General features: G+C 42.9%; 1 protein-coding gene across 2 annotated transcripts in view; it reads left to right on the top strand.

Annotated features, from left to right (window-relative positions):
* Positions 1 to 174: 174 nt before the first annotated feature.
* The window catches only part of LOC139573874 (R-spondin-1-like), a 38,257-nt gene continuing 16,508 nt past the window's right edge, over positions 175 to 21,923 (top strand). The window contains exons 1-4 of one of the 2 annotated variants that reach the window (XM_071397811.1): positions 175 to 283; positions 560 to 676; positions 11,505 to 12,239; positions 14,107 to 14,298. In XM_071397811.1, coding sequence (XP_071253912.1) covers positions 12,140 to 12,239; positions 14,107 to 14,298 — 292 coding nt within the window. In that variant the 5' untranslated portion in view covers positions 175 to 283; positions 560 to 676; positions 11,505 to 12,139. Of the gene's footprint in view, positions 284 to 559; positions 677 to 11,501; positions 12,240 to 14,106; positions 14,299 to 21,923 lie in introns of both variants that reach the window. The other variant, XM_071397810.1, reaches the window with a different exon arrangement.

The raw sequence follows: 21,923 nt of genomic DNA, 5'->3' as shown, positions 1-21,923 counted from the left end.
TTACGGGTATTTTTTCGTGCTTCATTACAACACAGGTTAGAACTAATGGTATTTAACAAGATTTGTTGATATAAACAAACAGCACAACCCAACTGTGCTCCACCTCTGGTTTTTCGTCTCGCAGTCTGTGTGAGTTTGAGGGGTGGGGCCAACTCAACTTCATGCATGCGGAGACTCCTGCACTAGATGGGGTTGGATGCAAATACCCCAGGATTGTGAATGACTTGTCTGAGTTGGAAGGTTTCCGACGTTTAAAATTGGATTTATGTGGAAATTGCATCAAGTGAGTGATTTACTAGCACGATCCTTCTTATAAATAACTGCGCTGACTGAAAGAAATAGCAAAAGTTATACAAACATTTTTCAGCGGATTGCATTTGAAAGATTAGTTTCTCATTTTATTTGAAATGAGTTGCAGATTTTTTAATTTTCATAAATAATGCACACGGAGAGCCCAAATGTTTGATGGCAACATAAATTGCCAACTGATAAAATACAAAAAAGGGAACGATTTGTTTCTCTATAATGATCTAATATCTCTTTCTCATCTCATGTGAAGGGGTCATGTAGGAGGAGTTCTTTGAAACCAAACAAGTTACGAATTTCCCCTTATAAAAAAGGAAATTGAGACCCGACAACTCACTGGATCTCACCATAAGATGTTTGCAATGCACAGGTAGGTCGAATTTCCAAGCTGTTATTCTCCTGTGGATTCTGTATGACTGGAAACTGATAATGCATTTTGGAATAGTTTGGATCTCTGTAATTCTCGTTTTAGTAATATGGGGAATAAATTATATCAACATCTAAATTACTTATTTTTTAGGCTAGCCTATTAGCCTACTATGGCTTAATCAACTTTTAATGAATGACGAATAATAGGCCTACCTCTAATAAACAACCCTCATTTCATTGTCAAAATGAAAGTATTTTTGAAGTGTTATTATTATTTTTATTTTTATTAGGTTTTTTCATTATTGAATGATTTTAGTATTCAACTTTTTAAATGTCAGTGACATTGAAATTGATCTTGTTTTATTTTGTGAAATGCAACATTATGGAATTTGCTGTTATTATGCAGAACCAGGTCAGTGTCAGGAAAAATAGTTTTTGTCTGAAAAATATATTACTGTCATTAACATTCAAAAATGCATGTCGGAAGAGGAATCATCTCATTTTCAGTAACCTGTGTGTATAAGGAACCCCATGATATTTAATAAAACATATTTATCTCACTTTTTCTGGGAAAAAATCTGAAATTTGAGACATCCTAAATGCCTCCGTTTGTATCCATTAGGGGTGCCCTGATTGTATGAAGGCATGCTTTTTTTCCTGCTGGTCGCTTTTCAAGCATATTTAGGGAATAGAGTGTGCAGAAATTGAGCATTTATTTTGGCACTCCACATGTTGCAGCAGCAATTTAGCAGTTAATTAAAACAGCACTGGCTCCATTTATCTCTCCCTATCTCCCTCTCGCTCCCTCTCCTTCTCACTTGTTCTCGCTCTCTTTCTTTCTCTCCGTTTTTCTGTCTCTGTCTGTATCTGTCTGTCTCTGTCTGCTTCTCCACCAGTCTTACATTAACACTGACCACTTGAGTTCCGCTTCAAAAAGAGATTGATAGGCAGGAGGGAGACAGACAATTGGAGACCGAGATTATGGGAGAGAGAGATGCTGGAGTGGACTGGGGCAGGTGGGGATCTCCAATAGATTTTCCTTTCTCTTCAGAAGACCAATGTAGGCAGCTGTAAGTCAGCATGGTGTGCTAGCATGTGCGGCATGCGGACACACAGCGTGGCTAACCCTGACTGCTGGCGCCCTATAGACTATGGGTGCGTTTGAAAGAGCAGGGTGGTGCTGGGAACACAGAGGAATTCTCCTCCTTGTACAACTCAGTGGGAGAGATCAGACAAGGAGGTGGAGGAGGAAGGAAGGAGAGATCTACTGTACTGTACATAGCAGGCAGTCCTATAGTGTTGTAGTCTACATCTGTAGGACATTTTACCCAGCTTTCCCTGCACAGGAATTGATTACCCAAATGGGCTGTGGAGGCTCCTGAAGCATTCTAGTGGCAGAGCCAGGTGTTTTTCGGCACACGTGCACATGCAGATGCCCTGCATGGTGCTACTACTACCTGCTGCTTTAGATTAGAGAGTGTCAATGGTGCTGAGCAGTCTATGGGGCCTAGAACATGAAGGAGAGTGACTACTGATAACGCCTTCCTACCACCTATTTCCTCACTATCATTGCCTCTCTCCTTCTCTCTTCCTTTCGCTCTACTCTCACTCACTCACTCTCTCAATTAAATTAAATTCAAAGGGCTTTATTGGCATGGGAAACACATGTTTACATTGCCAAAGCAAGTGAAATAGATAAACAAAAGTGAAATAAACAATAAAAAACTAACTCTATACATTGCACTCATAATAGTTTACACTCATAACATTTCAAATGTCTTATTATGGCTATGTACAGTGTTATAACTATGTGCAAATAGTTAAATTACAAAAGGGAAAATAAATACATGTAAATATGGGTTGTATTTACAATGGTGTTTATTCTTCACTTGTTGCCCTTTTCTTGTGGTAACAGGTCACAAATCTTGCTGCTGTGATGGCACACTGTGGTATTTTATCAAAATTGAATTTGTTTTTTAATTCTTTGTGGGTCTGTGTAATCTGAAGGAAATACAGTGCCTTCGGAAAGTATTCAGACCACTTGACTTTTTCCAAATTTTGTTAGGTTACAGCCTTATTCTAAAATGTATGAAATTGTTGTGTCCCTCATCAATCTACACACAATACCCCATAATGACAAAGCAGAAATAGATTTTTAGAAATTGTTGCTAATTTATGAAAAATAAACATCTGAAATATCAAATGTACATAAATATTCCGACCCTTTACTCAGTACTTTGTTGAAGCATCTTTGGCAGCGATTACAGTCTTGAGTCTTCTTGGGTATGACGCTACAAGCTTGGCACACCAGCATTTGGGGAGTCTCTCCCATTCTTCTGAGCTATTTTCTAGGTCTCTCCAGAGATGTTCGATCAGGTTTAAGTCTGGGCTCTGGCTGAGCCACTCAAGGACATTCCGAGACATATCCCGAAGCCACTCCTGCGTTGCCTTGGCTGTGTGCTTAGGGTCATTGTCCTATTGAAAGATGAACCTTCACTCTAGTATGAGGTCCTGAGCGCTCTGGAGCAGGTTTTCATCAAGGATCTTTCTGTAATTTGCTCTGTTCATCTTTGCTCGATCGTGACTAGTCTCCCAGTCCCTGTCGCTGAAAAATATCCCCACAGCATGATACTGCCACCACCATGCTTCACCGTAGGGATGGTGCCAGATATCCTCCAGACAGTGGTGTAAAGTACCATTTAAAGATACTTTAAAGTACTACTTAAGTATTTTTTTGGTATCTTTACTTTATTCTACTTTTTTTTTTATTTTTGACAACTTTTACTTTTTAAAATAATGTACTTTTTACTCCATACATTTTCACTGACACCCCAAAGTACTTGTTACATTTGAATGCTTAGCAGGACAGGAAAATGGTCCAATTCACACGCTTATCAAGAGAACATCCCTGGTCATCCCTACTACCTGATCTGGCAGATTTAACTAAACACAAATGCTTCGTTTGTAATTTATGTCTGAGTTTTGAAGTGTGCCCCTGGCTATCCGTAAATGAAAAGAAAGAAAAAAGAAAATCGTGCCGCCTGGTCTGCGTAATATAAGGAATTTGAAATAATTTATACTTTTACTTTCACTTTTGATACTTAAGAACATTTTATCAATTGCATTTACTTTTGATACTTAAATATATTTTAAACCAAATACTTTTAGACTTTTACTCAAGTAGTATTTTACTGGTTGACTTTCACTTTTACTAGAGTCATTTTCTATTAAGGTATTAAGGTTGACTTTCACTTTTACTTGAGTCATTTTCTATTAAGGTATTTTTACTTTTACTCAAGTGTGACAATTGGGTACTTTTTCCACCACTGCCTCCAGACGTGACACTTGGCATTCAGCCCAAAGACTTCAATCTTGGTTTCATCAGACCAGATCATCTTTTTTTCTCATGGTCTGAGAGTCTTTAGGTGCCTTTTGTCAAACTCCTAGCGGGCTGTCATGTGCCTTTTAGTGAGGATTGGCTTCAGCCTGGCCACTCTACCATAAAGGCCTGATTGGTGGAGTGTTGCAGAGATGGTTGTCCTTCTGGAAGGTTTTTCCCATCTCCACATAGGAACTCTGGAGCTCTGTCAGAGAGACCATCGGTTCATGGTCACCTCCCTGATCAAGGCCCTTCTCCCCCGATTGCTCAGTTTGACCGGGCAGCCAGCTCTAGGAAGAGTCTTGCAGGTTCCAAACTTCTTCCATTTAAAATTTATGGAGGCCACTGTGTCCTTGGTGACCTTCAATGCTGCAGAAATGTTTGGTACCAATCCCAAGATCTGTGCCTGGACACAATCCTGTCTCGAAGCTCTACGAACAATTCCTTAAACCTCATGGCTTTGTTTTTGCTCTGACATGCACTGTCAACTGTGGGACCTTATGTAGACAGGTGTGTGCCTTTCCAAATCATGTCCAATCAATTGAATTTACCACAGGTGGACTCCAAGTTGTAGAAACATCTCAAGGATGATCAATGGAAACAGGATGCACCTGAGCTCAATTTCGAGTCTCATAGTAAAGGGTCTGAATACTTATGTAAATAAAGAATTTCTGTTTTTTGTTTTTAATAAATTTGCTAATATTTCTAAAAACCTGTTTTTGTCATGTCATTATGGGGTATTGTGTGTAGATTGCTGAGGAAATTGTTTTAATTGAATACATTTTAGAGTAAAATGTGGTAAAAGTCAAGGGGTCTGAATACTTTCCGAAGGCACTATATGTGTCTCTAATATCGTCATACATTTGACAGGTTAGGAAGTGCAGCTCAGTTTCCACCTCATTTTGTGGGTAGAGTGCCTGTCTTCTCTTGAGTGCCAGGTCTGCCAATGGCAGCCTCTCTCAATAGCAAGGCTATGCTCACTGAGTCTGTACATAGTCAAAGCTTTCCTCAATTTTGGGTCAGTCACAGTGGTCAGCTATTCTGCCACTTTGTACTCTCTGTTTAGGGCCAAATAGCATTCCAGTTTGCTTTGCTTTTGGTCAATTCTTTCCAATGTGTCAAGTAATTATCATATACATTTTTTCATGGTCTAATTGTGTTGCTGTCCTGGGGCTCTGTGTTGTCTGTTTGTTTGTGAACAGAGCCTCAGTACCAGCTTGCTTAGGAGACACTTCTCTACGTTAATCTCTCTGTAGGTGATGGCTTTGTTATGGAAGGTTTGGGAATCGCTTCCTTTTAGGTGGTTGTAGAATTCAACAGCTCTTTTCTGAATTTTGATAATTAGCGGGTATTGGCCTAATTAATGGTGTGGTGTAGAAGGCCCTTCTTGCCTTGTGTTTCAGGTCGTTCACATGTTTGTGGAAGTTACCTGTGGTGCTGATGTTTAGATCGAGGTAGGTATCTTTTTTTGTGTGCTCTAGAGCAATGTTGTCTAGATTAAATTTATATTTGTGGTCGTGGCAACTGGACCTTTTTTGGAACACCATGTCTTACTGAGATTTACGGTCAGGGGCCAGGTCTGACAGAATCTGTGCAGAACATCTAGGTGCTGCTGTAGGCCCTCCTTTGTTGGGGACAGAAGCACCAGATCATCAGCACCCCTCTCTGTTTATGCTGGACTGTTGTCTCGAGGCAGCTGGCCATCGTGTTTGTCTCCCCTATCATCGACCTGTGGGCGGGTTTGGCTAATGCGACGAGAGCTTACAGCCCGGAGGCAGAGATGGGAGTATAAGAAAATAAAAGTAAATCAAACATTGATGTACTGTATACCTGGGTGAAAGTGCACATAACTTTCCTGTTTCTTTGCTGCCTGCAGTTGTTGAACCAAATAATCTGGATCTGAATCGAAAGAAAAAGGCTCAGTTAAAAGCCCTTACGCTGGAGCCAATCTCTCCATTCGGTGCCCATGTGGCAGGCACCACCTAGCAGTAATTTCATTATCTTACAAAAACAGGAGGATAGGAGGTGTGTTGGAGTCCATAAGTAGCACCAGAGCAGGCTCTGTTGGCTGCCACAGTTTTTAGTTGTTTCCCTGTGCCTGTGTGGAAGCAGAGGAAGGCAAGGCAGCTTGTGGCGGTACTGGGGAGGATAGGGCATGGAATGTGGGAGTGGAACGAAACGTTTGTGTGTACTCTTACTTTATTCAGTGCTTTACCACTGGTTGTGTTTATGGCCTGTTTATTGCTCTGCTCTTTTTCATTGTCCCACTCACACTTGCTGGTGATTGCAATTGCTAGTGTTCTGAGTTTAAAGGTGCACTATGCAGAAATCTCAATGCCATTTCCTGGTTGCTAAAATTCTAATAGTTCACCTAATTTCAGTTTATGTGACAAAACAAGCAAGTATAGTGTAGAGAATCATTGTACCATCTAAACCTCTGTGAAATATATTTTCCATAACCTAAAATATTGTATTTTCAGCCATCTAAAGTAAAAGATGCAAAAACTAAACTTAAGAACAGGAAGCATAGAAATGGCGCACATAGAATAGATCCACCGCTTCTTAGACTTGCTTTCAATGACAATGATAGCTAGAACTCATATTTCTATGTGAATTTGGTTGGATGGCCCAAACAGTTACATATTGCAGCTTTAAAATAGCTAAATACGATAGAGAGCTAAAGACAGCTTTTTGAAATATTGCTGGATTTACGTGCAGTTTAGGGAGATTTTTATTTTTTGAAATTACATAGAAGTTGACAGTGGAGATGGCTGTTTTGGCTTCATGATTCTACAGTATAAGCAGTGCTTGATTTGGGCAGGAGCTCACTGGAATTTATTACCGGCACCTCTGAGTTCTTGCACCTGTTATAGAATAGTATTATTAGCTCAAAAGTATTGCTGAGTTCCTGCACCTAATTCAGTCCAAGTCAAGTACTGAGAATAAGTGTGTCTGATTTTAGGACCCCAAAATGTACAATGTTCTGGGAGTCACAATCAGAACATTGGTTTTGGCTAACCATAATAAATAGGACTATTTGAATGCACTTTTGGTCTCTTTAATGTTGTTGAATTAACTTAATTTACATTAGGGTATGCAGACAGTCCTGATTTTTGATTGGCTAGATGCAATAGAGTATGATAGTGTCACTCCATTATTGCTTTACTGAGCTCACATTTTCTTGTACTGCTCCTACCACATCAGCCAGTGAATTAGGCCTCTGTGAGATCTAAATTGCGTTATTTTGACAGGTTCATCGGTAGGCTAGGTTTCTGACTCTGAGCTCTGTGTAGTGGCACTTTCTCACTTTCAACAAATTCCCAGAGCGGGAGCTCCCTTTCACTGGAGCCTGCCTGATTTAATAATTGATTAATCAAAAGGACTTACAAAGCAGGGCAATTGAATCTCTTGACTATTTGATGAGGGAGTTCAGTTCCATTCAGATGAATGGAGCTGGCAGTGAAGAAGGGGACACAGTGCTTGTGTCTGTTTAATGGATGAGGGAACCGAGACAGAGCACATAGAAAACTGTCAAGAAGTGCCACTGTGACCCCAGAGCAGCTCAGTGAGATGTTCTTCATATCCAGAGGACAGGTCAGCTGTCATGTGGAAGGATGACACTTATGTTGTGAGTTTTGTGCCCATCTTGCTCTTGATCTGCCTTGCTTTCTTATCAATATTTTCAACTATTTTGTCTTTCTTCATCATATCGCTCTCGCTCGCTCTCTCACACACTACACTCTATCTCTCTTCATCTCTCTCTCTCTCTTCTCTAGCCCCCCTTCTCTCTCTATCTGAGTAGTCCATAGCCACTTCTAGGCTTATCGCCACGCTGTAATATAAAGGTCCGATATGGATGGATGGGACAGAGTGGTAGGTAGTAAAGAGTCGTAGGCGGATTTTAATGTGAAACAGTCTCTAGCACATCTCCTAAATGACTCAGCCCTTGTCTGGACGTGTTGTTCTAGGTTGTTCATTCCCCTGGTCCAGGGCATGTCCCCCTCGCTCTCAAAGCATCCTTCTCAATTAAAAAACCTTAGCGTTTTTGGGTCTTGACAGTAAATATAGGGGGAGTTGTTGAAGAAATGTGTCTAATATTCAACTCAAAAGGCAAATAAACCCGGGCAGCAACAGCGGAGAAAGCTGGGGTGCAGGTGCGTATGCGGGTGTTTTTGGAAATAAAGAAGTCCCACTCTTTATCCTTGTTAGGTTCTAATTCTCAGAGTAAGTATATTTCATATTCTCAGAACCCAAGATCCTCTTAACCAGGTTAACTGAGATCTTTGACATGGCTTGGCAAGGCAGTCTCCCTAGAGGAGTATTTAGCGTGTCAAACTGTTTGTCCGTATGCATGTGGACCACAGTATGTGCGATAGGCTATATGCTGCTGTGGTGTGTTAGTGTGTGTGCTTGTTGTAGTTCTGTTTCAGCTTCTTTACTTTGTGTGTTTTTCAAGTTTTATTAGTCATATGTACAGGATACACATGGTATACACCGTCCAACGAAGTGCTTACTTACAGGTTCTGTCACGTCCTGACCATAGAGAGCCCTTATTTTCTATGGTAGAGTATGTCAGGGCGTCACTGGGGGTTAGTCTAGTTTATTATTTCTGTGGGGTTCTAGTTTTGTTTTTCTATGTTGGTGATTGGTATGATTCCCAATTAGAGCCAGCTGGTAATCGTTGTCTCTAATTGGGGATCATATTTAAGTAGCATTTTTTCCACCTGTGTTCATGGGATATTGTTTTGAGTTAGTGCACATAGCACCTCTGTAGTCATGGTTCGTTGTTAGTGTATTGTTTTGTTTTGCTTTGCTAAGTTTCACTTTCTATTAAATTATGTGGAACTCAACATCCGCTGCGCCTTGGTTCGATATTTATTCCAGCGAACGTGACCGGTTCCTTCTCAACAATGCAACAACAATAATAAATAATAAAATATAAGAATATGAACATAAAGTAAATGGCTCAGTAGAATATAAAAAATATTTTAGCATAAGTATAATACAGGAAGGCACAATTTATAGTCCAATATTTACACGTGTTTTGGTGAGCAAGTGTTTAAATTGTGCAGTATATAGCAATCATAATAAGAGTCTATTAGCAGCAGTTGTGTGTGTATGTGGCATGAATGTGTGTGTTTGTATGTGACTTCTTCACATACTAACTCGCCGCAACAGAGGGACCCAGACAGCGGCCCTTAATCTCAGAGACTCCCCTCAGAGAGACGCTTTTATTCAGCATGATGGACTAGACCCCGTAATTAAATACTGTCCCTGCTCACATTAATATTGTTTTACAATAGCAAGACATTTTTACACAAATGGGCTCACTGGAAAGGGGCTGCCTGGTCGATCTCAGCCACACTGGCTATCAATCTGTATTTATTTTCTGCCGTGTAGTTAATGACACGTGGATGAATGCTGTGTTATTTTTCATTCCAGTCCTCCTTAGTTTATTACAGAGTTCACTGGATTACTCTCTGTTTTTGTAATTTATCTGGATTCCTTGCACAGCCACTTGAGTTTAGGGTCAGAATTGGAGGCTAAACTGCCTTGCGGGGTTGTGGCAGTAATGTAAGACAAGCATGGTAAGATCTAGCTGGGATTCTTGCAGGTTTGATACCGGCTTTCTTTAGGGACGCTATAGCGCAGTTTAGAGACATTGTAGGTTATTGTAGGGACGTTATAGGTCCTTTTGGAATGTTAAAGGGTGTCTGCACTTCCTGATTTGGCCTCGTTTTAGATTTGGTTCATTAAGAAATGCTAGCGGCCATGACTGAATTCAACCGCGAGTTGGTTTCAGGGTGGGGATTGATGTGCATGTCTCGTGTTTGTTTGCAGGTGGGAAGAGAGAGCTAAATTATTTAGACAATTGGCTTCAGTCGGCTGGTGTGAAACTGTGGCAAAATTGGTTTGACTTTGGATAACCTATCTCCGAGGCTAGTTAGGGACCATCAATACATTACGCAATGTAAATGAGACAATATTTGCACACCTTTTTAGTTTTTTCATTAAATGCTTTCATTTTGTATATGAATTTCTACAATTTATAGTTGGTTTGGAAGTCATTGGAATTTGGAGCTATTGGAATGTTAACAAATTGTCCTATGTACATTTTGTAATTTACCCGATGGTCCCTAACTAGCCCCATAGGGATATCCAAAGTCAACCATGCAGCTAGCTGCCCCCAGTATTGATGATTACTTGTGTGCTGCCAGCTGTCGGTATGTGACCAGGATTGAAACAAATCCAACTTTCATTTATATTGTGATGCAGTCACGGCCACAAGTAAAAAAACAACAACTATGTTTTGGTCGAGACTGACTATGACCAAAATTATCCTATTTACACTTTGTAGTACATTTTGACAGTATAATACATGTTTCTGACTCATATCTATGCCACATAGGCTGTTTTCTAAATGAGAAGTTGTTTTTTTAGGGGAAGTTGCTCTTTAAGAACTCACCCAAATGTCTTTGTAGGCCTACTCTGTAAGCCACAATAAGTACAACAGCCAAATATGGCCTTGTTTTGCTGTTTCACCCTTGGGGTAGGAGACCCTGTTTGCACTGTTCCAGACAAGCTATGCCTTATGTCTTCCGTGTGCAAGAGCTGTAAATATAGCTTGACATTATCTGAGAAGATCTCTGCACCAATGTTACAAGGCTGTTCATTCCAAGTGTTTGTAGAAGGACTATTATGTGTTTTTTTTATTCTTTTATTTTAAGAATGGAGCAAACATATTTTTCAAATCAACTCTCTTCTCCAAAGGCAACTGGAAGTGTAGCAAGCGACCCAAAACTATTTGTGGTATTTTGTTTCATTGTGCCATAGCTGCTAATAATTTGAATGAATCTGCATCGATTTCAAAGCTTGGAAATGACTGAGGTCCATTTAAATCTGGAAAGAAAGTGCATTATCTTATGCTTTGATTTCAGGTCAAAAGACAAATAGATGCTGATTGCCCTAAACAAGTATTTTACTTATCAGATGTAATACTGTGTACTTTGGAAATGTTTCAATACATTTTCCCTCAAAGTAGTTTAAAGAACGGAGGAATCAAGTTACTGTCTTTGAATTCCAGTACTTATCATTGGTTCACTGTTGGTTGACATGGTTGGAATTGATATAATTTCCGTTCTTGTTACAAAATCTTTTATCTGTTTCAGTCTTGGCCAAGAGGTGGATTTTCTCTTGACATGCTAACTTAATGGGTTGGTGTTTTAGAGCTCATCTCTCTCTCTCTGTCTGTCTCTGTCTGTCTCTGTCTGTCTCTGTCTGTCTCTGTCTGTCTCTGTCTCTGTCTGTCTCTCTGTCTCTGTCTGTCGCTGTCTGTCTCTGTCTGTCTGTCTGTCTGTCTGTCTGTCTGTCTGTCTGTCTGTCTGTCTGTCTGTCTGTCTGTCTGTCTGTCTCCTCACTCCTCTCTCTTCTCTCTCTCTCTCCCCAGCAGGTCCTGGCACAGACAGATGTGTTGTCACGCGTAGGAGTCCAGAACCTTTCTCCAGCTTCTATTAGCAGCCCCACTCCTCTCCCTCCCCCCACGCCTCCTCAGAGCATCTTTAATAAGACACATGCTCCGGGGCTCAGGCTCTCATTCACACCAAACGCTCCTTGGCGATCCTCCAACAGGCTGCCTGCTCCACTTCTAGCCCCGCCGAGTCTTCATGGGTTGAACCGACAGGAGTGCCACACTCTCCTCTCCTCCTTTTTCCACCTCTCCTCTCCTCTCATACTCCACGCATCGCTCCTCCATTACATCGTCAACCGACCCCCCCCCCAACACACACACACCACCGTTATGGCTTGTGCCCCGGGCATGTTTGGATTTGCAGCCGCAGCAGCATAATCCTCTACTGAAGGGAGTTGCGGACGCAGCAGCCGATAGTGAGAGACAGTGAGAGACAGAGAGAGAGTGAGTGAGAGACCCAGCGGACAGAAGCAGCGGAGGGAGGGAAGCAGCAGGGAGGAGCAGCAAAAGCAGCAGCGGCAGCAGAGTGATCCACCTGTCACAGAGTGGAAGGGGCCCCCCGCCTGATCCGTCTGCCTGCAGGGGGGACCCCGCGTGGCCGGTCAGCACCAGGGACTATGCAGCTGGGACTGGTGGCTCTGGCGATGGTCTATCTCGGATCCATGTGTCACAGCGACAGCGGCCTCAAGCTCTCAAAGGGACGGAGGCAGAGACGGAGTGAGTTACCAAATCTTCAAATCTCTTTCACTCTCACTCTTTCTCTGGTTTCCATGCAGCCTCTGAGAGCCACAGTGGTACATTTCTTATAAACATTTAACAGCCGCAGTAAAGATTACATGTTGTTTATTTTTCTTCATCTTCATTATTTGTTTTGCCAAGATGGATTATGGTAGCCTCAGTTGTCTTTGAGTGACCCTCTTTTCTTCCTCTTTTTATGATTATGCCTTTCTTGGTTTATGTTGAGCTTTTATGGGTATTAAGAATGTTTATAGTCGGGTTTTAGGCGGATTCACCCTGGGTTTTACGGCTAAAGCTTCAGCACCACAGTTCTCTCCATGTCTGCCTCTGAGGCACTGAGTGGAACAACTCTCTGACACTTCAGCTCATGGTTGTTGGACCATGTTGCGTTGTTTGGTTTTCAAGCAGTTTTATAAACACTTTTCTGACCTTATGCACCCACAAAGACAGAGCTTACTCTCAGCTTCAGTGTCTGCCCTCAGAGCGGGGTGAATCTCAGTGCAAGGCATTACCACTGGTTTTAATATAATGCCTTTTCCCTCAGAAGAGCTTTTAGAGGATACCAGCCTCTGCCCCTCTACACCCCCACCTCACAAAAACATCCAAGCAGTCAGGAGAGGTCAGAATTTTATTGAGCTTGGCTTTGGTAAATGGAGCTTGGCTTCGGCATGGCAATAGATGTCCAGAGGAAAGGCTAGAGGCTAATCAGATGGGTCTTGCTCGAATTTTTAAGTCTTTTCATTACACAATAAATATATATTTCCGATGCCCAAAGTGTGTTTTACCATACCTTACGAGTTAGCAATGACCTATGAATCATGTGTCAATTATCATGTAAGAGCTTTATCCCAGGTGAACAGTGTTCCCCCTTGAATTTTGAAGCGATTTACCATGACTCGGCGTATTTGATTTGCGGGGAGAACATTTTTAAAGCTTTTACCATCCCAACTTATCTCTGGGAGACAGGGATGGCAGATTGATTGCAGTGTGAGTGTGTATATTTAGATGCTGATACCACATAGGCCTATAAATCAACCGGGATGACCGCCATTTTGGCACCAAATGGCCCCTAGAAACAGGATGTGCATATTGACACGCTTTCTGAGCAATCATTTAAATTACTGGCTGCAGCAGAGCAGAGTGTCCGAGTTCTAGCCTTTTTGGAAGATGAAGGAATAGGGATATGAAGATATGAAGTATGATCGTGGGCTTATATGTGGATGAGAGCCAAATGCAGATGGGGTGCTTTGAGACAGAGTTTTGTGGCTCAGTAAAATTCTTAGATTGTTATATTCAGCTTCGTGGGCGGATGGTTAAAACACCAAAACATGTTCAGTTCTGTATAGAAGTGTTGGGAAGAAACTTAACGCATTTGTGCACATTTCCCTTTTTGGCCGGCATGTTCGTGTAATTGGCGAGATCCCGATGGCTGAGTCACTTTTAGTCGGCCCCAGGGGGGCCCCTGCTGTGTGATGGCATGATGTGGAATCGATCATCGCGGGATGTCAGTCCCAAACACCCGGGCTTCTCCAACTAAAATCTGTTTAGGATCTCCGGCGAGCAGTTTCAAGTAAACAGTAAGAAAACTGTTCAAACAAAGATGTTTGGCATGGCCCCTGGTTAGATTAGCTGCAACATGAACTACTGCCAGGTTTATGGCTATGTGGTGCAAAAATAGACAAGGGCCATGTCCTCACTGATACTGCCAGTGTTGAATCTAGTGTTTGTAGCCAACAGATAAACACTTCTCTTTATTCACTTTGTGGTAACTGGACCTTATATGCTGGTTTTTAATGACTGTTCTCTTTCTCCCTCTCCTTCTCTCTTTCCCCTCATCTTTCCACAGTTAGCACTGAGGGGCCACCATCTTGCTCAAATGGCTGTGAGCGATGTTCCGAATACAATGGCTGTATGAAATGTAAGCCCAAACTCTTCATTCTCCTGGAGCGCAACGACATCCGCCAGATAGGCGTGTGCCTCGCCTCGTGCCCACAGGGATACTTCGGCATGCGGACTCCCGATACCAACAGATGCATCCGTGAGTTTGGATTCTTGGACTTCGTTGTTCGTTTTTTAAATGCATTGTGTCATAAGTAGGGCGAGGAGTTTTCCGTGACTATGATGTGAACTGACCAGGAAAGCCCCAGTAAGAAGGTTTCCTATATTTGTATTGACATTTTTTCTGTGTTGGACAAAACAAACCACATCCAATAATATTCAAGTTATTCCACAGTACAACATGCATATCATCACAATGTGTCACCATAATGGTAAACACACAATGGGCACTAATGTGGTCCAGTGGTAAGTGAGGTGTAATTTCCACTTTGAACTGCTATGCCATGTGTGGAAGGAGCTGTCTTCACCACATGACCGCAGCCACAGCAATAACATGCAACACAACAACCCACTCATAAAGACTAGCAAACAGTATCTGTCAAGCTGGAGATGGGCCTTGAACTGAGACATGGCAGGAGAATTATTGTTCTGTTGCAGTAATGTTCAGACAGTTTAAAGGTAGACTCAGCGGTATGACATAGATGCAGAAAGTACACAGCAAAGTGTGGCAAATTCTGCAACAACTAAGAACGTTGAATCGTGAGGCTCAACCTCAGCTGTTTTGGTGCCCTGGCTACCACGCTGTGAACAGCGTGAAGCGAACCCGTGCACATGCGCATATACTGTGTGTGACTGTGTGAGAGCGAAGTCTTGCATCTCGCTCATCTCAATATCTGTGGTGCTGCTCGATGTAATTTTGCTAAGTCTACCTTTAAAGACCAACTGAACCAAAAAATGACCTTCTAGTGTCCAAATTGACTACAAAGTGTAATCATAAAGTCAGTCTCGTTCAATACAGAGATTTGGAAGATGATTAAGGAAAAAATGTAAGTCATGGAGTTAAGGCGTAATTCCCATTGTAAATTTGGTTTGACTTTTGGATATCCCTATCAGTAAATTACACAATATACACTACCTACAACACCTACTCACTCAAAGGTTTTTCTTTATTTTTACTATTTTCTACATTGTAGAATAATAGTGAAGACATCAAAACTATGAAATAACACATATGTAATCATGCAGTAGCCACAAATGTGTTAAACAAATCAAAATATATTATATATTTGAGATTCTTCAAATTGCCACCCTCTGCCTTGATGACAGCTTCACACACTCTTGGCATTCTCTCAACCAGCTTCACCTGGAATGCTTTTCTTGAAGGAGTTCCCACATATGCTGAGCACTTGTTGGCTACTTTTCCTTCACTCTGCGTTCCGACTCATCCCAAACCATCTCAATTTGGTTGAGGTCGGGGGATTGTGGAGGCCAGGTCATCTGATGCAGCACTCCATCACTCTCCTTCTTGGTTAAATAACCCTTACACAGCCTGGAGGTGTGTTGGGTCATTGTCCTGTTGAAAAACAAATGATAGTCCCACTAGGGCCAAACCAGATGGGATGGCATATCGCTGCAGAATGCTGTGGTAGCCATGCTGGTTAAGTGTGCCTTGAATTCTAAATAAGTCACAGACAGTGTCACCAACAAAGCACCCCACACCATAACACCTCCTCCTCCATGCCTTACGGTGGGAAATACACATGCAGAGATCATCCGTTCACCCACACCTCGTCTCACAAAGACAAAAAAAATCACATTTGGACTCCAGACCAAAGGACAAATCTCCACCGGTCTAATGTCCATTGCTCATGTTTCTTGGCCCAAGCAAGTCTCTTCTTCTTATTGGTGTCCTTTAGTAGTGGTTTCTTTGCAGCAATTCGACCATGAAGGCCTGATTCACAGTCTCCTCTGAACAGTTGATGTTGAGATGTGTCTGTTACTTGAACTCTGAAGTATTTATTTGGGCTGCAATTTCTGAGGCTGGTAACTCTAATGAACTTATCCTCTGCAGCAGAGGTAACTCTGGGTCTTCCATTCCTGTGGCAGTCCTCATGAGAGCCAGTTTCATCATAGCGCTTGATGGTTTTTGAGACTGCATTTGAAGAAACTTTCAAAGTTATTGAAATTTTCCATATTGACTGACCTTCATGTCTTAAAGTAATGATGAGCTGTCGTTTCTCTTTGCTTATTTGAGCTGTTCTTGCCATAATAAAGACTTAGCCCTATTTGGTAAAAGACTATCTTCTGTATACACCCTCCCCTACCTTGTCACAACACAACTGATTGTGTCAAACGCATTAAGAAGGAAAGAAATTCCACAAATTCACTTTTAAGAAGGCACACCTGTTAATTGAAATGCATTCCAGGTGACTAACTCATGAAGCTGGTTGAGAGAATGCCAAGAGTCTCTCGACAACAACGCCGGATTCCTGCCGTAATCCCTGAGCCACTACTTCTGATCCTCACAGCTAGCTTGCAGCTAGCGCAGCTAGCGCCACTGCCACGAAGCTAGCACCAGTTAGCAAACACAATTCTACAATTCACAACCTCTCTTTCGCCATCGCCATCTGGCTTGGATTCTCTGTCGACACGACCACGTCTGAGCAGACCCCCTCCGTCTGAGCAGACCACCCCCCAGGCTACTAACTTTAAACGCCGCGTGCTAGCTTAGTGGAGGCCTCCCTGCTCCATCTACGGCTGCCCCCTGGACACTATGATCACTTGGCTACATAGCTGATGCCTGCTTGACTGTCCATTAATTCACGGTACTCCATTCTGTTTATTTGTGTTTTATCTGTCGGCTCTGTGCTTTAACTCAGGATCTGTGTGTAGTTAATCCGACCCTCTCTGCCTAGTCGTCGCCATTTTTACCTGTTGTTGCTGTGTTAGACTAGCACCCTGTTATTGCTGCTGTTATCTTACCTGTTGTTTTAGCTAGCTCTCCCAATCAAGACCTGCAATCACTTTATGCCTTATTGTATGTCTCTCTCAAATATCAATATGCCTTGCATACTGTTGTTCAGGCTAGTTATCATTATCATTGTTTTGGTTTGCAATGGACCCTGTAGTTCCACTCTCCGTACCTCTGATACCTCCTTGGTCCCACCCCCCACACATGCGGTGACCTCACCCATTGAGACCAGCATGTCCAGAGATACAACCTCTCTTATCATCACCCAGTGCCTGGGCTTGCCTCCGCTGTACCCACGCCCCACCATACCCCTGTCTGCACATTATGCCCAGAATCTATTCTACCACGCCCATAAATCTGCTCCTTTTATTCTTTGTCCCCAACGCTCTAGGCGACCAGTTTTGATAGCCTTTAGCCGCACCCTCATCCTACTACTCCTCTGTTCCTCGGGTGATGTGGAAGTAAACCCAGGCCCTGCATGTCCCCAGTCACCCTCATTTGTTGACTTCTGTGATCGAAAAAGCCTTGGCCTCATGCATGTCAACATCAGAAGCCTCCTCCCTAAGTTTGCCTTACTCACCGCTTTAGCACACTCTGCCAACCCTGATGTCCTTGCCGTGTCCGAATCCTGGCTTAGGAAGGCCACCAAAAATTCTGAGATTTCCATACCCAACTATAACACTTTCCGTCAAGATAGAACTGCCAAAGGGGGAGGAGTTGCAATCTACTGCAGAGATAGCCTGCAAAGTTCTGTCATACTTTCCAGGTCTATGCCCAAACAGTTCGAACTCCTAATTTTAAAAATTAATCTCTCCAGAAATAAGTCTCTCACTGTTGCCGCCTGCTACCGACCCCCCTCAGCTCCCAGCTGTGCCCTGGACACCATCTGTGAATTGATCGCTCCCCATCTAGCTTCAGAGTTTGTTCTGTTAGGTGACCTAAACTGGGATATGCTTAACACCCCGGCAGTCCTACAATCCAAGCTTGATGCCCTCAATCTCACACAAATCATCAAGGAACCCACCAGGTACAACCCTAAATCCGTAAACATGGGCACCCTAATAGACATTATCCTGACCAACCTGCCCTCCAAATACACCTCTGCTGTCTTCAATCAAGATCTCAGCGATCACTGCCTGATTGCCTGTATCCGCCACGGGTCCGCGGTCAAACGACCACCCCTCATCACTGTCAAACGCTCCCTAAAACACTTCTGCGAGCAGGCCTTTCTAATCGACCTGGCCCGGGTACCCTGGAAGGATATTGACCTCATCCCGTCAGTTGAGGATGCCTGGTCATTCTTTAAATGTTACTTCCTCACCATATTAGACAAGCATGCTCCGTTCAAAAAATGCAGAACCAAGAACAGATATAGCCCTTGGTTCACTCCAGACCTGACTGCCCTCGACCAGCACAAAAACATCCTGTGGCGAACTGCAATAGCATCGAAGAGCCCCCGCGATATGCAACTGTTCAGGGAAGTCAGGAACCAATACACGCAGTCAGTCAGGAAAGCAAAGGCCAGCTTTTTCAAGCAGAAATTTGCATCCTGTAGCTCTAACTCCAAAAAGTTCTGGGATACTGTAAAGTCCATGGAGAACAAGAGCACCTCCTCCCAGCTGCCCACTGCACTGAGGCTAGGTAACACGGTCACCACCGATAAATCCGTGATAATCGAAGACTTCAACAAGCATTTCTCAATGGCTGGCCATGCCTTCCTCCTGGCGACTCCAACCTTGGCCAACAGCCCCGCCCCCCCCGCTGCTACTCGCCCAAGCCTCCCCAGCTTCTCCTTTACCCAAATCCAGATAGCAGATGTTCTGAAAGAGCTGGAAAACCTGGACCCATACAAATCAGCTGGGCTTGACAATCTGGACCCCCTATTTCTGAAACTGTCCGCCGCCATTGTCGCACCCCCTATCACCAGCCTGTTCAACCTCTCCTTCGTATCATCTGAGATCCCCAAGGATTGGAAAGCTGCCGCGGTCATCCCCCTCTTCAAAGGGGGAGACACCCTGGACCCAAACTGTTACAGACCTATATCCATCCTGCCCTGCCTATCTAAGGTCTTCGAAAGCCAAGTCAACAAACAGATCACTGACCATCTCGAATCCCACCGTACCTTCTCCGCTGTGCAATCCGGTTTCCGAGCCGGTCATGGGTGCACCTCAGCCACGCTCAAGGTACTAAACGATATCATAACCGCCATCGATAAAAGACATTACTGTGCAGCCGTCTTCATCGACCTGGCCAAGGCTTTCGACTCTGTCAATCACCATATTCTTATCGGCAGACTCAGTAGCCTCGGTTTTTCTAATGACTGCCTTGCCTGGTTCACCAACTACTTTGCAGACAGAGTTCAGTGTGTCAAATCGGAGGGCATGTTGTCCGGTCCTCTGGCAGTCTCTATGGGGGTACCACAGGGTTCAATTCTCGGGCCGACTCTTTTCTCTGTATACATCAATGATGTTGCTCTTGCTGCGGGCGATTCCCTGATCCACCTCTACGCAGACGACACCATTCTATATACTTCCGGCCCTTCCTTGGACACTGTGCTATCTAACCTCCAAACGAGCTTCAATGCCATACAACACTCCTTCCGTGGCCTCCAACTGCTCTTAAACGCTAGTAAAACCAAATGCATGCTTTTCAACCGTTCGCTGCCTGCACCCGCACGCCCGACTAGCATCACCACCCTGGACGGTTCCGACCTAGAATATGTGGACATCTATAAGTACCTAGGTGTCTGGCTAGACTGCAAACTCTCCTTCCAGACTCATATCAAACATCTCCAATCCAAAATCAAAGCAAGAATCGGCTTTCTATTCCGCAACAAAGCCTCCTTCACTCACGCCGCCAAACTTACCCTAGTAAAACTGACTATCCTACCGATCCTCGACTTCGGCGATGTCATCTACAAAATAGCTTCCAATACTCTACTCAGCAAACTGGATGCAGTTTATCACAGTGCCATTCGTTTTGTTACTAAAGCACCTTATACGACCCACCACTGCGACCTGTATGCCCTAGTCGGCTGGCCCTCGCTACATGTTCGTCGTCAGACCCACTGGCTCCAGGTCATCTACAAGGCTATGCTAGGTAAAGTGCCGCCTTATCTCAGTTCACTGGTCACGATGGCTACACCCACCCTCAACACGCGCTCCAGCAGGTGTATCTCACTGATCATCCCTAAAGCCAAAACCTCATTTGGACGCCTTTCCTTCCAGTTCTCTGCTGCCTGCGACTGGAACGAATTGCAAAAATCTCTGAAGTTGGAGACTTTTATCTCCCTCAACAACTTTAAAAATCTGCTATCCGAGCAGCTAACCGATCGCTGCAGCTGTACATAGTCCATCTGTAAACTACCCACCCAATTTACCTACCTCACCCCCCATACTGCTTTTATTTATTTACTTTTCTGCTCTTTTGCACACCAGTATCTCTTCTTGCACATGATCATCTGATGATTTATCACTCCAGTGTTAATCTGCTAAATTGTAATTATTCGATTTATTGCCTACCTCATGCCTTTTGCACACATTGTATATAGATTCTCTTTTTTTCTACCATGTTATTGACTTGTTTATTGTTTACTCCATGTGTAACTCTGTGTTGTCTGTTCACACTGCTATGCTTTATCTTGGCCAGGTCGCAGTTGCAAATGAGAACTTGTTCTCAACTAGCCTACCTGGTTAAATAAAGGTGAAATAAAAAAAATAAAAAAAAGAGTGTGCAAAGCTGTTATCAAGGCAAAGGGTGGCTATTTGAAGGATCTCAAATATAAAATATATTTTGATTTGTTTAACACTGTTTTGGTTGCTACATGATGCCATGTGTGTTATTTGATAGTTTTGATGGCTTCACTATTATTCTACAATGTTCTGAAACTTTTGACCGGTAGTGTACATGGGACAATATTTGAACATTTCAATAGCTCCAAATGTCAATGACTTAAAAACCATTAAACTGATTATAAATTGTAGAAAGTCATATAGAAATATTGAAAGCATTTAATGAGAACTTAAACATGACATTTACATTGTGTAATTTATTGATGATCCCTAACTAGCCCGTGACATAGGCTATCCAGTCAAAACACTTTTTCAACGGTCGCACACCACCCGGCTGAAGCTAATTGGCAAAAGAAGTTGGCTAGCACTAGCTAGCCTAGGCTAATTCCAGACACAAGACCTGGTTAGACTGTTTCAAGTTGTCTAGAAGGGTGAGTGACTGTAACTGTGTACTGTTTTGGCAGAGTAAATGTACTAACACTTCCCACATGCAAACACACACCCACATTAAACCACACCCACAAGACAACTCTCATTTGGCTTCAGTCTAGGCAGCTGCATTTCTTAATGAGCAAACAAAAATACAGAGAACAAATCAGTAGGTCCGGCCCTCCTTTAAGGGGTGTGGGTTGAAATAGGGTGGAATAGGGTTGGTATACATGTGTACATGTTAATGTTTACAAAACTCCTCCATGTTGGTTCTGGTGGCGCAAACACCTTTTTTCTGAACCAGGGGTGCCAAGAGCCCAGCTCGTGGTCTGTTTTCTCTTACTTGTGGGTGGAAAACAGGAATGGAAGAAACTCACAAGAAAAACATTTCTAATGCACTGTTTGTCTGTTTTTTCAAGGATGTCTTTCTTTTTTTTTTTTTTTTCTCGCGAGCCAGGGGTTCATGCCAGTTCACAGTCCCTATTCATTGAGTTTTACCATTTATGTATCAAAACATCCATCTTTTTAAAGTAAATTTATATTTTCTGGACACAACTGAATTATTCATTTGGCAAGTTCCCTTGTGAATCATACAACTCAACTTGCCTCTTCAAAGGTAAATTATATCTACTT

Source organism: Salvelinus alpinus, chromosome 4 (genome assembly GCF_045679555.1).
Source record: "Salvelinus alpinus chromosome 4, SLU_Salpinus.1, whole genome shotgun sequence".
Taxonomy (NCBI): Eukaryota; Metazoa; Chordata; class Actinopteri; order Salmoniformes; family Salmonidae; genus Salvelinus; species Salvelinus alpinus.
This window is presented reverse-complemented; position numbering and strand designations above follow the sequence as displayed.